Raw genomic sequence first — 14,491 nt, 5'->3', positions numbered from 1 at the left:
CTTTTGAGACCATTTTCTATAATTACTCAAATTCTTCACTTGCATGCAAGACCCAGTGAAACCATAAAGATTTTAGTTGGGCTGAAAAATATTCCCTTTAAATTGTCTCCTACCCAATGTATTGCATACATTCAGCAGAATGTGCCTGCAGTGCTGATGAATATAGCAAACCAATGCACTTTTACTTACCAGAAAAGTCCTGATGTGTCATTGATTTCACCTGAACATGAACAGAACACAGCTACTCAGTAGTAGAGTGAAGAACCAGCTTTGAAGTAGTCCCCAATTAAGTCCCCAACCCTGCAGGTAAAACTTCCTCTTGCATCAAGTTTTACCTAGATAAGGGGTTCAGAATCATGTCCTAAATATGCAGCTGGACTTTTATTATTTAAAAATTGCAAATCAGCTTCTCAGCCATTGTCAGAAAAGTAAAATGTGCAAAAATGGAATGGGAACCCCCACATCAAAATCATACTTAAGAGGTTTACTAAAACAGCAGGGATGGCTAATTTACATCCCCTATCCAACTGTATCTAGTTTAATTTTTTCTCATTTTGTGATAGAGATGTGTCATTTAGCTATAAACTCTACACATTACAGATATTCAGAATAATGTTTATTTATATTCAGTGCTATAGTTCATTAAATACTGGTATCATATATTCACATCTGAGGTAATATAAATTAAAAATATATTCAAGATTTCAGTCCCATACTTGTGCTCTCTATATTTTTTCTACCGTCATACAGAATTTTGAAGCAAACACACAGTAGTTCATAATTTTGAATGCAGCTGTGAATATCTTTTTAATATAGTCTCTTCTTGCCTGACTATGCTTTTGAGGAGAATGGTTATTGCATGATACATTTTAGTAGATTTGTTTTTTATAGTAGAATTTTCTCATAAAAACCACACATCAAAGTTATGGGATAAATGGGCATGAAGAGGTACTTTGGGAAAAGAAAGTCAGACTTTAAATCAGAATGATAACACATGCTGTAGGATTATTGACAATACATATTATGGCCCAGACCCAGAAAATGTACTTAAGCATGTGCTTAACTTTAAGTATGTGTGCATTCTCAAGTGACTTCTGTGGGACTACTCATGTGCTTAGTTAAGCATGTGCTTACGTGTGTTGTTGGATCAGAGCCAAAGACAGACTGCAAACTTAAATAAACAATCCTCTTTAACTGTGCATTGTTTGAAAATATTGCTGGTTTTACACTATATCACTGTTGCAGAATTTTTTCATATCAGTGAAGCACCTGTGAAAATCTAACTCGGTTCATAAATACATTATGCAAAAATAAGCTGCTGGAATGACTTTCTTCCATCCATTTGGATAAAAGCAAAACCTGATTTGAAAAGCTATTCATTGTTAAATGGTAAAATATATTTAAGAAAATAAACTCTTTGTTTCATCATCTTCCATTGAACATATTAGCTTTTTAAAGCATACCTCTCACTCAAAAATTCAACAGACAGAAGTATTTCAACCCTTTTTGCACTATATGCTGGTGTTAAAAAGATCTTATCCTAAATCTCCATTAAGCACAACATTAGTGAGCCAAAGAAACAACAACAAAAATATGTTGCTTGCATATGCCTTTTTCATAGAGTTCATGGAGAAAAATATTTTCCTTATTATTAAATTATTATTTAACTCCTGCCATTAAAATAGAAGATACACCTCACCAATATCTATTTAACTTTAATTAACCATTATAAATACAAAGGATATACTGTAATTGAAGAAGCTACAGCTAATTTGTTGTGCTTGGTTGCTCTTGGAGGTAAAGGTGAACTTTCATCCATTTTTTTAAAAATTATTCTATTTTGCAAACTGGTGACAGTGATGATACTGTCCTGAAAAACAAATTTGTAATATTACCAAACCCTATAGGCTGTATTAAAACTCTCCATGCTCATGCAGTGAATTGCATTGTTGAGGGTTCCGTTACAGTGGTACTGGACTTGACCATCAGATCATATCCATGCAGCACTATATCTTTAGTACTCCATGGAACTCACTATTGCCCTTGGTTCTTCAAATGCTGCCATCATTATCTGCTTTGGGGCAGGTATGGAGAGTATTTCTCCTGCATCAGTTGGTGAGTGAATACTACTGTCTATAAAGCTGACTACATCTTCTTCGTGATCTTCATACAGTGTACTGACGTGCAGCAGAGGGTGAGTAGGATTACGATTCAGTGCAGCTGTTGGTTCTGGTCTGATGTGGCTCAGGGTTATATTTGTTGCAGTAGCAGTTGTTGCTATATGATTATGATTACAGGAGAGGTAAGCCCCAGCAGTAGGGACAGTTCTGCAAGTCTCAGACGAGTTCAGAATCTCTTTCTCATGATTTGGGGTGACTGAAAGAAAACAGAATACAAAATAAATCATTGGCTAGTCTATTTTTCTCATCTTGGGGCTTCGATGCTGCAGTGATTGATCTGCTGGCAGTTGATTTATCGCATCTGCTTAACTGCTTAGATGAAAAAACTGACCTGTGAGTGCTCTCCCATCAACTCCAGGACTCTACCAGGACAAGAAGAGTAGATGGAGTCAATGGGAGAGCAGCAGCCCCTGACAACCTTATCACATGGAAAACACCATGGTAAGCACCTCTTTTCTATTTGCGTAGCTGAAGTGGCGTAGATTAGATGAATAGTGGGGAAGGGGGGAGAGGCATAGAGTAGACTAGGCTTAATTCACTGTATCCTGATCCCATGGAATTAAATGGGATTCTTGCCACTGATTTCACTAGTAGAAGGATTGGACCCAATACACAAGTTTAATTTGGATTCTGAGAAAGCTAACGAGAAGTCCTGTGGCACTTTATAGACTAACAGATTTATTGGCGCATAAGCATTCGTGGGCAAAGACCCACTTCGTCAGATGCATGTAATGGAAATTCCAGATGCAGGTATAAATATACAGGCTTAAGAAAAGAGTTCCAATCAAGAGTAAGGCTAGAGATAATGAGGTCAATTCAGTCAGGGAGGATGAGGCCCACTTCTAGCAGCTGATGTGGAGGTGTGAATACCGAGAGAGGAGAAACTGCTTTTGTAGTTGGCTAGCCAATCACAGTCTTTGTTTAATCCTAAAATGATAGTATCAAATTTGCAGATGAAATCTGAAATACTTTTGGGGACAATTTATACCTCCAAACCAGTGGCACGGCTATGGGCACCCGGATGGCCCCACAATATGCCACAATATGCCAACATTTTTATGGCTGACGTGGACAAGAGCTGAGGAAGCATTGTTCCAGTAGTGCCCCTCCTCTACTTACGCTACATTGATGACATCTTCATCATCTGGACCCACGGGAAGAAGGCTCTGGAAGAATTTCACAGTGACTTCAACAATTTCCATCCCACCATCAACTTCAGCCTGGACCAGTCTACACAAGAGATCCACTTCTTGGACACTACAGTGCAAATAAGTGATGGTCACCTAAACACCACCCTATACCGAAAACCTACGAACCCCTATGCCTACCTACATGCCTCCAGCTTCCATCCCAGACATACCACACAATCCATCGTTTACAGCCAAGCACTAAAGTACAACTGTATTTGTTCCAACCCTTCAGACAGAGACAAACACCTACAAGATCTACACCAAGCATTCTTGAAACTACAATACCCACCTGAGGAAGTGAGGAAACAGATCAACAGAGCCCGACGTATACCCAGAAGCCTCCTGCTACAAGACAGGCCCAACAAAGAAAATAACAGAACACCACTGGCCATCACCTACAGTCCCCAGCTAAAACCTCTCCAATGCATCATCAGCGATCTACAACCCATCCTGGACAATGATCCCCCACTCTCACAGACCTTGGGAGGCAGGTCAATCCTTGCCCACAGACAACCTGCCAACCTGAAGCAAATTCTTACCAGCAACTATACACCACAATAACTCTAACTCTGGAACCAATCCCTGTAATAAACCTCAGTGCCAACTCTGCCCACATATCTACACCAGCGACACCATCACAGGCCCTAACCACATCAGCCACACCATTATGGGCTCATTCACCTGCACATCTACCAATGTAATATATGCCATCATGTACCAGCAATGCCCCTCTGCCATATACATCGACCAAACTGGACAGTTCGTACGTAAAAGAATAAACGGACACAAATCAGATATCAGGAATGGCAATACACAAAAACCTGTAGGAGAACACTTCAATCTTCCTGGACACACAGTAGCAGATTTAAAAGTAGCCATCCTGTAACAAAAAAAATTCTAAAAACAGACTTCAAAGAGAAACTGCAGAGCTACAATTCACCTGCAAATTTGATACTATCATTTTAGGATTAAACAAAGACTGTGATTGGCTAGCCAACTACAAAAGCAGTTTCTCCTCTCTTGGTATTCACACCTCCACATCAGCTGCTAGAAGTGGGCCTCATCTTCCCTGACTAAATTGACCTCGTTATCTCTAACCTTACTCTTGATTGGAACTCTTTTCTTAAGCCTGTATATTTATACCTGCCTCTGGAATTTTCACTACATGCATCTGACGAAGTGGGTCTTTGCCCACGAACGCTTATGCTCCAATAAATCTGTTAGTCTATAAGGTGCCACAGGACTTCTCATTGTTCTTGCAGATTCAGACCAACATGGCTACCCCTCTCTGATACTTGAGAAATCTAAGATTGCCTCATGACAACTTTAGCTTTTGAAAATTATAGCCCTGGAAGCACATTACAGTGTCACTAATAAGTTTACATTTCTAAGCATTGCCTATGTGAAACCATACTCACTAAATAAGCAAAAGTCAATTTAACAGAATTTAGGGATGTTTTAATATTTCATCCATAGATTCTAGCCAGTGCTTTGCAAATGTTAAGATTTAACGTTTCAACCAACCTTAGAGATTCCTAAATATACAAGATAGAATATAAAAATATTGATATTTTCAATGGAATATAAAAAAAAGAGAGGACCCATACCACAAGTCATTGTTCTAAATGAAATAGCTCAACAGTATGTAATTCAGAGCTTGAAGGAACTTGCTCATTCGAAAGCATTCTTGAGTAGGGTTTAAGGTTGGCATAAAAGCTGCTATTATAATTATTTGGTGCTCACAAATTAAAATATCAACACTTGTTTATATAAAGATAATTGAGATCAGAAAACCCCAGTAGCTTCTGGGAGTTGGAGTCAGAACAGACTCCTGGATGAATAATGCTGCGGCAAGTCCTGCTCACATACACTGAGGAGTTTGAGGACTCCAGAAAGGAGCATAAGGATTTGGAAGTGACAAATATTTAGACCTCAAGCAACTTTTCTGCTGGGCAGTGAGGATATAGCAGCTCTCTGCAGTGGTTCTATCTAACTGCTCCCCTTAGCTTCTTACAATCACTTGAAATATTTGTCTTCACAAAACACTTCTGAGCATAGGTGCTGACTTCTATTTTTCAAAGGGAAATTTAAATGTATAGTAAGAATTAAAACCTAATAATAATCTGAGTTTTGGAATCCTCAAGCTTCGAGGCATAAGCCAACCTCTAACAAAAGTGGAATAGAAAGTCTTCCCTAAGAAAAATTTCTATTTCATAATTGCCTTCTGCAAAGTTTCTTGCATACTTCTTCTACCTTCCTCACAAGTAGCTACTCCTGGCCCCTCTCACACAGGATACTGGACCAGATGGAACACTGGTTTGATCTACCATGGCCGTTCCTGTGTTACTGGAAAATGAGTGAAAATGAATAGTACTGATAGGAAAGGGTGGGGTATCCTAGGAACCAACTCTTGCCTCTTTTCCTGGCAAAACTGGTGACAGTTTCCTTACATCAATTAAAAATTATGTGTAAAATCTTATTAATGCTGCAAAAATATCTGCAAGGCAGAAGGATATGTTGCATAGCTCTACTACTCCTTATCATATACTAAGAAATTCTATATAACCCATTTAAGCAGCCCACTTGCCCTTTTATCATTAGTTGTTTAGAAATGTAATAAGACAGAACAAACCTACAGCAGATGGCTACTCCAAATTCTGGCCTGTTCAGTTTATCACTGTTGAGATGGAACTGCAATGACATATTGTACCTTTGAGAGAAGAGGTGACATGAACTACGACATTCTCCTCTTGGCTTAAAAATCCACCTTCTTGGCTTTTGGATGTTGGCATTGAGGCAATGACTGGAATCTCTGGCTTGGGTTTTTTACTGCTAAGTATATATGGTTGAACATCCAGGGAAAAGTGCCGTGTATGTTTTTTCTCATTGCCTGTGCAGGAGATGGTGTTTGACTCAGTTTTATGAGATGATGATTGCTGTGAGGTTTTGGAAGAGGACTCTAGCAGAGGAGCGATGAGGCTATCAGTTGCTGTTTTCCTGCGCACTGGCTTCGGCTTCTCTGGTTTGTGGTTTTCAACTTTCATAATGGCTAACTGTTCTTTGAATGGCTGAGGAAGTGGATTGCTACTCGGGATCCATTTCATTTTCTTCCGAGGTCTCTTAATGATGAGCTGTTCATTGGCATCAATGTCTGCGGGATCGACACTGGGGTCTATAGTCTGAATCCCTGAATCACGCATAGTTGGTGTGACATCATGATTAGACTGGGCCAGGGCTGCAAGCAACTGGCGCACCACATTATCGTACATCAGATCACTTTCATTTGTTATGAAATCCAAGCGGTTCAGGGATTTTATATGGTCCCGATTTTCATTGCAAAACATTGCTAGAATATTGATGTCACAAAACTGAGATTTTTGCCACTGTTTCTTGGTCTTTATTCCAACTTTGTTCAGTTTATCAAATATGAAGTTTGACTTGCGAAATATGAAAAGGTGAACTAAGTTGATAAGAATGATCAAGTTCATAAAACAGAGGAGGACAATGTCTACTCCAGCAATTATCCGTTGCAGCTGGACTGCTGGCAGCTTGCAGTTCACTCTGATGTACAATTTGGAGTTGCTTGTTTTGTCAGGAGGCTCTCCTAGTGCACAAGTAAACTCATTTTGCTTCTGTGTAGCATAGTAGGTGGATAAGTATGTAATTGGTATAATGCTTAAAAATATGATAAACAAATGTCTCGCCAGATAAAGTTTAGCTAAAAAGTTACTTCGCCCTCTTCTTTCCAGGTATTTTTCAAACAAGTTCTGTTCGGGGCTTTTTTCCTTTTCTGCATTCTCAATGATTTCTCTTTTTTCCCTCTCTGTGATCCCTGGGCCTTTGGATTGTATTTGTTTCTCTATTTTCGGCGCGCGCCCTTCTGCTGCACGGTGATAGCAGTTATCGATCTCCTGAAGCAAAAAATTAAGCTCAGAAGTCAGTCTGGTGGAAGCCAGAAACTCCCACCCAAGAGCTGGAATGTACATTATGCCAGCAAAAGCCAGCAGTGCATACGGAAGGAACTTATGCTCAAACAAGGAGGGCCAATGGCTGGCATCAACTCCTGGCAAGGCATCTTTTAGTTCTGTCCAACAATATCCTCTGGCATACAAGGCTTGGTCACGGGTGAAGTTGTGGGGTGTATAACAGTATATTGGCTCCTCTGTATAACAGAGAGAAAAGTCACTGCTGTGCATTTAACCTATAAAAGGAGCTCTGTAAAATAAATATTTCAAATGATATCAATTTTCTTTTACTGTTTCTTTACCTGACCATCAAGCTCACAAAGTTTTAATATGACATAATGACAACCTGCATTGCACATATTTTCACGCACCCCAGGCAAAACTACCTGCTTGTAGAGCATTAATAAACTAGAAATATAAAAAAAAAGTTTTACAAATTATGTTGGCTACCACTTCCAATGCAAAACTCCACACTAAATGCTGAATAGCTAATGAATAGGATAGCCTTAATCAATGTACATTAGTTGAGACTGTTATATCAAAATGACATAGCTTCCCTATAGAAATCAGCATAATATATGACTCACCTTAGTAGGATATTTTTCATTAATAAAGCCAAATTATTTGTAGTTGAAGACAATGAATCTAATCCTGTGCAAATTTACAGTAACAAGGATTACTGTACTGAACATGGAAGAGAAAATTTAAACTTAATATTATCTAAATAGTGGGTCAAAATTCATCTCAATGCACCTTTGATTTCAGTAGAGATACACCAACAGAGAATCGGTGATATTAACAGTGTATTTAGCATTATAAATATTTATTTTTATTATAAATCAAGTCTAGTGAAACTCGGAGTACTTTAGCAACTCACAATGACACAATAATGATCTTGACCTATATACGCTCTTAGAGGAGAAAGCATGCATGCGCTGTATCCCTGTCAGCTCAATGATCTGTACCTAGAGAGTACTGGACATGGAGTATATTTTATAGGGTTCTGACAGGCATTACAAGGATCAGTTGCTAAATCAGACCTACATTAAGTAAATATTTTTCTTCTTGAATGCAGAATGTGCCAAGAACACCAAGCTTGTTTCAGTTATAAACTCCAACTGGGACAAACAGAATTAAAGGGTCAGTGAGGCTTCTGGGTCTTTAACAGTCGTAACATTCCTTGGGAGCTGTTTTATTTTATTGCAATATTTGAATTAGTCCCTCTAATGTTTAAACCCTTCCTTATAAATCACATGCACAAAGAAGCTCTAATCTTTGCTGCAGCAATAGGCAAAAAGGCCCCACCTGCCAAACTTACTGAGCCTTGCAAGGGAAACCAAAGAGTTCTCTTGTGCTGTGGAAAGATCCATAGGCACATGCACATACATTGATTTAGTTACATGAAAACCCACTATACCTCAGGGTTAGTTTTTAGGTGTTTTGTGGGCTTCTTTGAAGTAAGGCACTGCCAGAAGGATTAGTTTCTAAAGTGCAACCAAGCTGGATGGTACAATCACAATACATATTGTTAAATAACAATACAAAATACATTCATTTGATAGGTCTTATTAATTATAATTAAGTACCTTTAAAAAAAAGAAAGTGAAACAATACCTCAAAATGATTCAGTTCCAACCTTTCAGATAAAGCAATTTAAGAAGAGTATGTGAATGTTACTCAACTTCTCATTTAAACTAATTTTAGTGTATTTCCAGAGTCTCTTTACTTGAATATCTTTTCTGGTTGCCTGAGCACCAAATTTCATCAATTCAAAAAAATCCGAGCTGCAGCATCTACCACCTGCTTCTATTTGGAAAATGCTCATTGGCTCCCTTGTTTCTGGCAATCATATCACATCCCACTACTGACCATGGGAAATGCATTCTGAGAAATTCCAACTCCTGCCTTGAAGGAGCTGGTTACTATTACTTCCTTAGGCTGTGTCTATGCTGGGAAAGTTTAGTGATAAAAAAGTGTTGTTGAAATGCAAAAAATGAAAACTGGTCTTTCTGCCTCCCATTGTTGACATTTCATGGCCACATTGCTAGGTCCTTTGTCAACAGAGCAAAGCAATGTGGGTAAGCATCCCACAGTGCAGTGTTGTAGGAAGCCAGAGCTGATCCCTGCACTTCTTGGGATTCTCTCTGTGTTCTCCCACAGCATTCTCAGCTGCTGGGAGCAGCATCATGAGTAGCTCTGTGAGTCCCTGCTGAGGAATGTCAAAGCAGCACAGCAGCCAGTCCCCTCTCACCCTGTAGCAGCTGTCTGACTGCTGCTGTGCTTTTAGCAGGGCAGAATGGGAGCATTCCAATGATTTTCTCTTTTTTTTTTTCATTTCCCAAATGGATCAGCTCACTCAGCTGTCATATACTTTCAAGAACTTTGGAAAGGGATGGGGCACCAGAGATCACAAAACACTGAGCAAAGCCATCAGGGCAAGCATTGAGGGATACTGGTGGAAGCCAGTTCTCTCGACAAAACAGAGTCCACACTGGCTCTTTGTTGACAATAAAGGGAGGAGAAAAGACAAAAGTTTCTCACAGGTGTAGAAGTTTTTTGTTGCCAAAATTGGGTGTTTTCCCAACAAAAGTCACACTGTAGCGTGTAGGCTCTCACTGTTTTGTCAACAAAAGGCAGTTTTTGGTGAGAAAATGTGCCAGTGTAGACAAGGCCTTACTACTAAGGTTTTCTTCCAGATTCAAGTAAGTTCCTATGGAAGAAAAGTTTCAGTTAAAAAAAGTAGCACAGACACTGACTGCAGTTTCTTATTTCCAGAAACATATTTAAATATCTTCCATGCCCTCCAAGTTAAGTTTTGGAGAAAAACAATTTGTCCTGTGGTAAAGTATGTAACCATTTTTCCTAGGTTACAGTATGAACTATACAAGAAACATGCAGAGTAAAGACTGTATACAATTGCTTGTGTAACCACCACCAGGTGGATTTGAACCTGGGACCTCTGAAGCAGAGTATAGGAGCCTCTACCCTCTGAGCTAAAAGCCAGCTGGCTTCCAGCCCATGCTGTAGTGGTCTCTTGGTCTTTACAGTTGTTGTGGTCTAGGTACCACCTGCATTGCTCAGTAACCACACTAGGTGTGTGGGTTACACTTGCACAAGGCAATTGCATTTATTCCAGATCCATGAGCCAGCTGTGTTATGAATAAATCAGGAACATAGGGGTTTTTGCTTTGTTTTTCCTGAGGTCTCACAATTAAGATAACTACTCTGATGTTTCAGTACAGAACTGCAATTTAATAAAGACAATCACAAAATCACCTATGTAGACTTTTTATTTATGTGCATGCACCATGGATTGGGCACATATCTCAGATTTGGCACAAGAAGTGGTATACTTTGGTATTAGAGATGTTAAATATCGAATAACTGACTAATCGAATAGTTGATGCATTTTGATAGCGTGCCTCCACCTTCGAAGTTGATTAGTTGATAGGGTGCCTCCACCCTAGGGTTGTTGTTACACTTCAAAGGTGAAAGTGCTGCATGGAGCCCAGGACTCCCCTTCTGCCCCCGGGCTCCGTGTGGCGCTGCCGCTTTGAAATGCCGCAGGGAGCCCAGTATCAGGTCGTCATGGCATTTCAAAGCGGCAGTGCCGCATGAAATCAGGGGTCAGCGGGGGAGTCCCCAGCTGATCCAGGGCTCCATGCACGCTGCTGCTTTGAAACACCACATGCAGCTGGCACACCCCAGCTGGCCCCAAGCTGCACCTGGCATTTCAAAGTATCAGCACTGCGTGGAGTCTGAGGTCTGGCACCAGGCTCCAAGCGGCGCTGCCACTTTGAAGCACCCCCTCCACTTCTCCTTCCTTTCTGCCTCTGATAGAGGCAGCAAGGGGATGGAGTGGGGGAAACAACTAGTCGACTAGTCTGTCAACTATCCAATAAGCATTTGCTTATCGGATAGTCGACTAGTCTTTCACATCCCTATCTGGTATAACCATTTAAATATACAAACTCTACAACTATGATTACCACATAAGGGAGAATATAGGGGAAAACACCATAAAGACATTTCTGTGTATTTAAAAAGTCATGATGGACTAACAACTAACTGAGATCTTTAGACTCTTTCTATTGACTTCTTTCTATTGATTCAGCAGGCATTGGATCAGGTATAAAGTACTCTAAAGGAGCAAACCTCTATAGATAAATTATAGGAGTCCTTGCTCTGCAACCATTTCATTCACAGTGATCAGAAATAAAAATCTGAAGAGTTGCACTATGATGTTTGAACCAAACAGAGTCTTAGTTATTAGCCAGGACTTCAAATACGAGTCAAGTAAAGGAAGTCAAAGTTCTCTGATGAGAGTTTGCTAGCTCTTCCATTGTTAAATTTTTGTTTTTCAGCTGCTCTCATTGATGGTGTGAAATGGGAGTTTTGAAGTTCATTAAGGTTACTGAGCACATGGAATATTTTTAACTGGTGTTTTGCTTATTGATGCCATTTATTTAGACTAATGTATTGTTTTACATATTTATTACTAGACTATTTACCCAGTATTGCTCGGTCCTTAACTCAAATAAGTTTTATTTTTCTTCATTTCAATCTTTACTTTGGGGTAGGGCTGAAGAGGGGTTCATTATGCAGGCTGTCCTGAGGAGAGAGGACAACCCCAGCCCTCTCTCAGAGCAGCAGCATGGGCCAAGCTGAGAAGCATCTGTCCATGCCATTGCAGCTGGCACAGCCAGGAAAGGGGTGCACGTCCACTGGCTGGTGGACACACAGTCAAATTCTCTGAAATATATAATAGATAGCTGTTTCTTTCTCCACTCTTGCCCCCTGTTGGTCCTATGGGGTTATTGCTGTCCCATTCCACAAAACACTCAGGCCACGTCTAGGCTACAGAGAACAATGCTGTGGCGGTTGATCTTCTGGCGTTTGATTTAGTGAGCCTAGTAATGACCCGCTAAATTGAATGCTCAGAGAGCCCCTGCTGATGATAAAACTCCTACTGCGCACAAGGAGCAAGGGAAGTCGACAGGAGCATTTCTTCCATTGACCTCATGCTATGAGGATGGCACTGAAGATCTGCTTAAGATACATAAACTCCATTTTTTCTTTGCCGCAATTGCATATTTTAAGCCAACCTTTGGCTGTAGTGTAGACCTGACCTGAGAGTGAAATCTAGGCTCCACTGAAGTCAGTGGGAATTTTGCCATTGACTGCAATGTCCCCAAGGTTTCATCCTCTCTGAGTACATTTTTATCAAGGAATAGGCAATGTATACAATGTATACAACCTACTTAATGAGATGTTCTTGTAAAAGTGTTTTCTAAAACGGATGATACAAACTCAGCCCCAGTGTAATGCTACTGATTTCAATGAAGTTACTTCAGGAGTGAATTTAGCTCAACATACTTTACTAACTTAGAAAATGAGTATTGCTCAACTGCATTTAACCTAAATAGACATGTATCCTATGGGCCTGATTACTCTCTCACTGAAACAAGAGTAAATCAGATACTGGAGAAAAATCAGTACCAATTACAAAACTAACGGCAATATGTGTCTAGATCACAATATGAGGATGTTTGAATCAACCCCAATCTGTTCTTACACCTAGCTGGTTGTCATTTCAACCACCATGGCTGGGTTTGCACAAGGGAGAGGGAACAGGCTACTTGTGTGCCTGCTGAAATTGCCCAGACTCAGATATGTTTTCATTATCTGTTTTAAAGTGCTTTTTTGGTAGGTAAAAAGCATGAACTCTACAAAAAAGAACAGCAAGAGTGTTAAAATCCCAGCTCCAACACTGGGTCAGATATTTACGAGTCTAGTTATAGCATTGTAGCTTTATAATAATCTTTGTATGTCACCTTTCATGGTGAAGGTTCCCACACTACTTTAACAATTTTCCTGTTTCACCAGTAGTATAATCAAGTATAAACAAAGGTGAGGCGTTAACTCACTTCTCATTTGGGGACTATGGAGTTTAGGTTACTTCATGTAGTCACTCCACCTACCCCTGAAATTCAGCCCCCTCTGGGGTGAAACACAGTGTCTGCTTAACTGCATACAACAATACTACACAACTGTTTAGGAAACACAGCAAAGAAACCTGACTGAAATTTGGCCAGGACAGCAGGGCCTACTGGCAAAAAGTGTCATGGGACAAGGATGGCCAACCCATTTAACACAGAGAGCCAAACAGCGGCAGAAAAAATGTGAAGAGCTGCATCCCCAGAATAGAATTGTCGAGCAAAAACAAAAAAAAGTTTTTTTTTTTTAAAAGGAGGGTGCCTTTTTAAGATGGCTTCCATCTTCCATTTTAAAAACACCATAGCTCTGACCCAGTAAGCACAGGGAAGCCAGGGTGCTGGGGTGGGAGCAGCTTCACGAATCGCACTTTTGGGGGGCAAGAGCCACATGGGAATCACAAGCCGTGGGTAGGCCATGGCTATCATGGGATCTCTAATAATCCCATGTGGGCAGAATCTTGATAGTAAGTCTCATCCAAAAGACAACACCTACCTATCATCATTGATGGGCACTAACTCACAGCTGGCACAAATGGAAAAATGCTATTTCCATATATACTTGATCACACACATTTTCCTGTAGCACCTGTATTTTGACAGGATTGGAGTTTTTTGGGATGAGAGACTGGGAGTAGAGAAAGAGGCATCTTTTTTTGGCAGTGGTATGGGACAGTCTCCCATCTAAGCTCTGACTACGCCTACTAAACTTATAAAACTGTGTAAGACAACTACATTGATTGAAATGTCAGCAGTTGATATTCAATACAGCTGTTCTAAAGGAAAAATACTTTGAAGACCGAGGGCCAAATTCTGCTTTGATTATACCCACAAAACCCTCTTCTCACTGTAGTGTTTCTTTAGGACAGACATGGCCAACCCGCGGCTCGTGAGATGCATGCGGCTCTTGCCCCCCAAAAGTGTGGCTCACGAAGCTGCTCCTGCGTCCCCCTCCAAAAATGGCCCCTGCCCCCTGCCAGCTCCCCCGGCCCCCAGCTTCCCTGTGCTTACTGGGTCAGAGCTGCTGGGTTTTAAAAATGACACCCAAGATGGTGGCTATCTTAAAGAGGCAACCTCCTTAAAAAAAATGTTTTTTTAATTTTTTTGTTTGTTTTTGCTCGACAATTCTGTTCGGGGGGGGAGGGGGGCTTTTTTTTTTGGTT

General features: G+C 40.3%; 1 protein-coding gene across 1 annotated transcript in view; it reads right to left on the bottom strand.

The window, feature by feature from the left end:
- Positions 1-633: 633 nt before the first annotated feature.
- Positions 634-14,491, bottom strand: part of PANX2 (pannexin 2) — a 34,448-nt gene continuing 20,590 nt past the window's right edge. Inside the window, exons 2-3 of the mRNA XM_089778839.1 lie at positions 6,081-7,532; positions 634-2,376 (exon numbers count right to left, since the gene is read on the bottom strand). Coding sequence (XP_089634965.1) covers positions 2,015-2,376; positions 6,081-7,532 — 1,814 coding nt within the window. The 3' untranslated portion in view covers positions 634-2,014. The remainder of the gene's footprint in view (positions 2,377-6,080; positions 7,533-14,491) is intronic.

Source organism: Pelodiscus sinensis, chromosome 1 (assembly GCF_052426305.1).
Source record: "Pelodiscus sinensis isolate ZL-2025 chromosome 1, ASM5242630v1, whole genome shotgun sequence".
Lineage (NCBI taxonomy): Eukaryota > Metazoa > Chordata > Testudines > Trionychidae > Pelodiscus > Pelodiscus sinensis.
The sequence above is the reverse complement of the archived record's forward strand: the minus strand, read 5'-3'. Positions and strand labels throughout refer to the sequence as shown.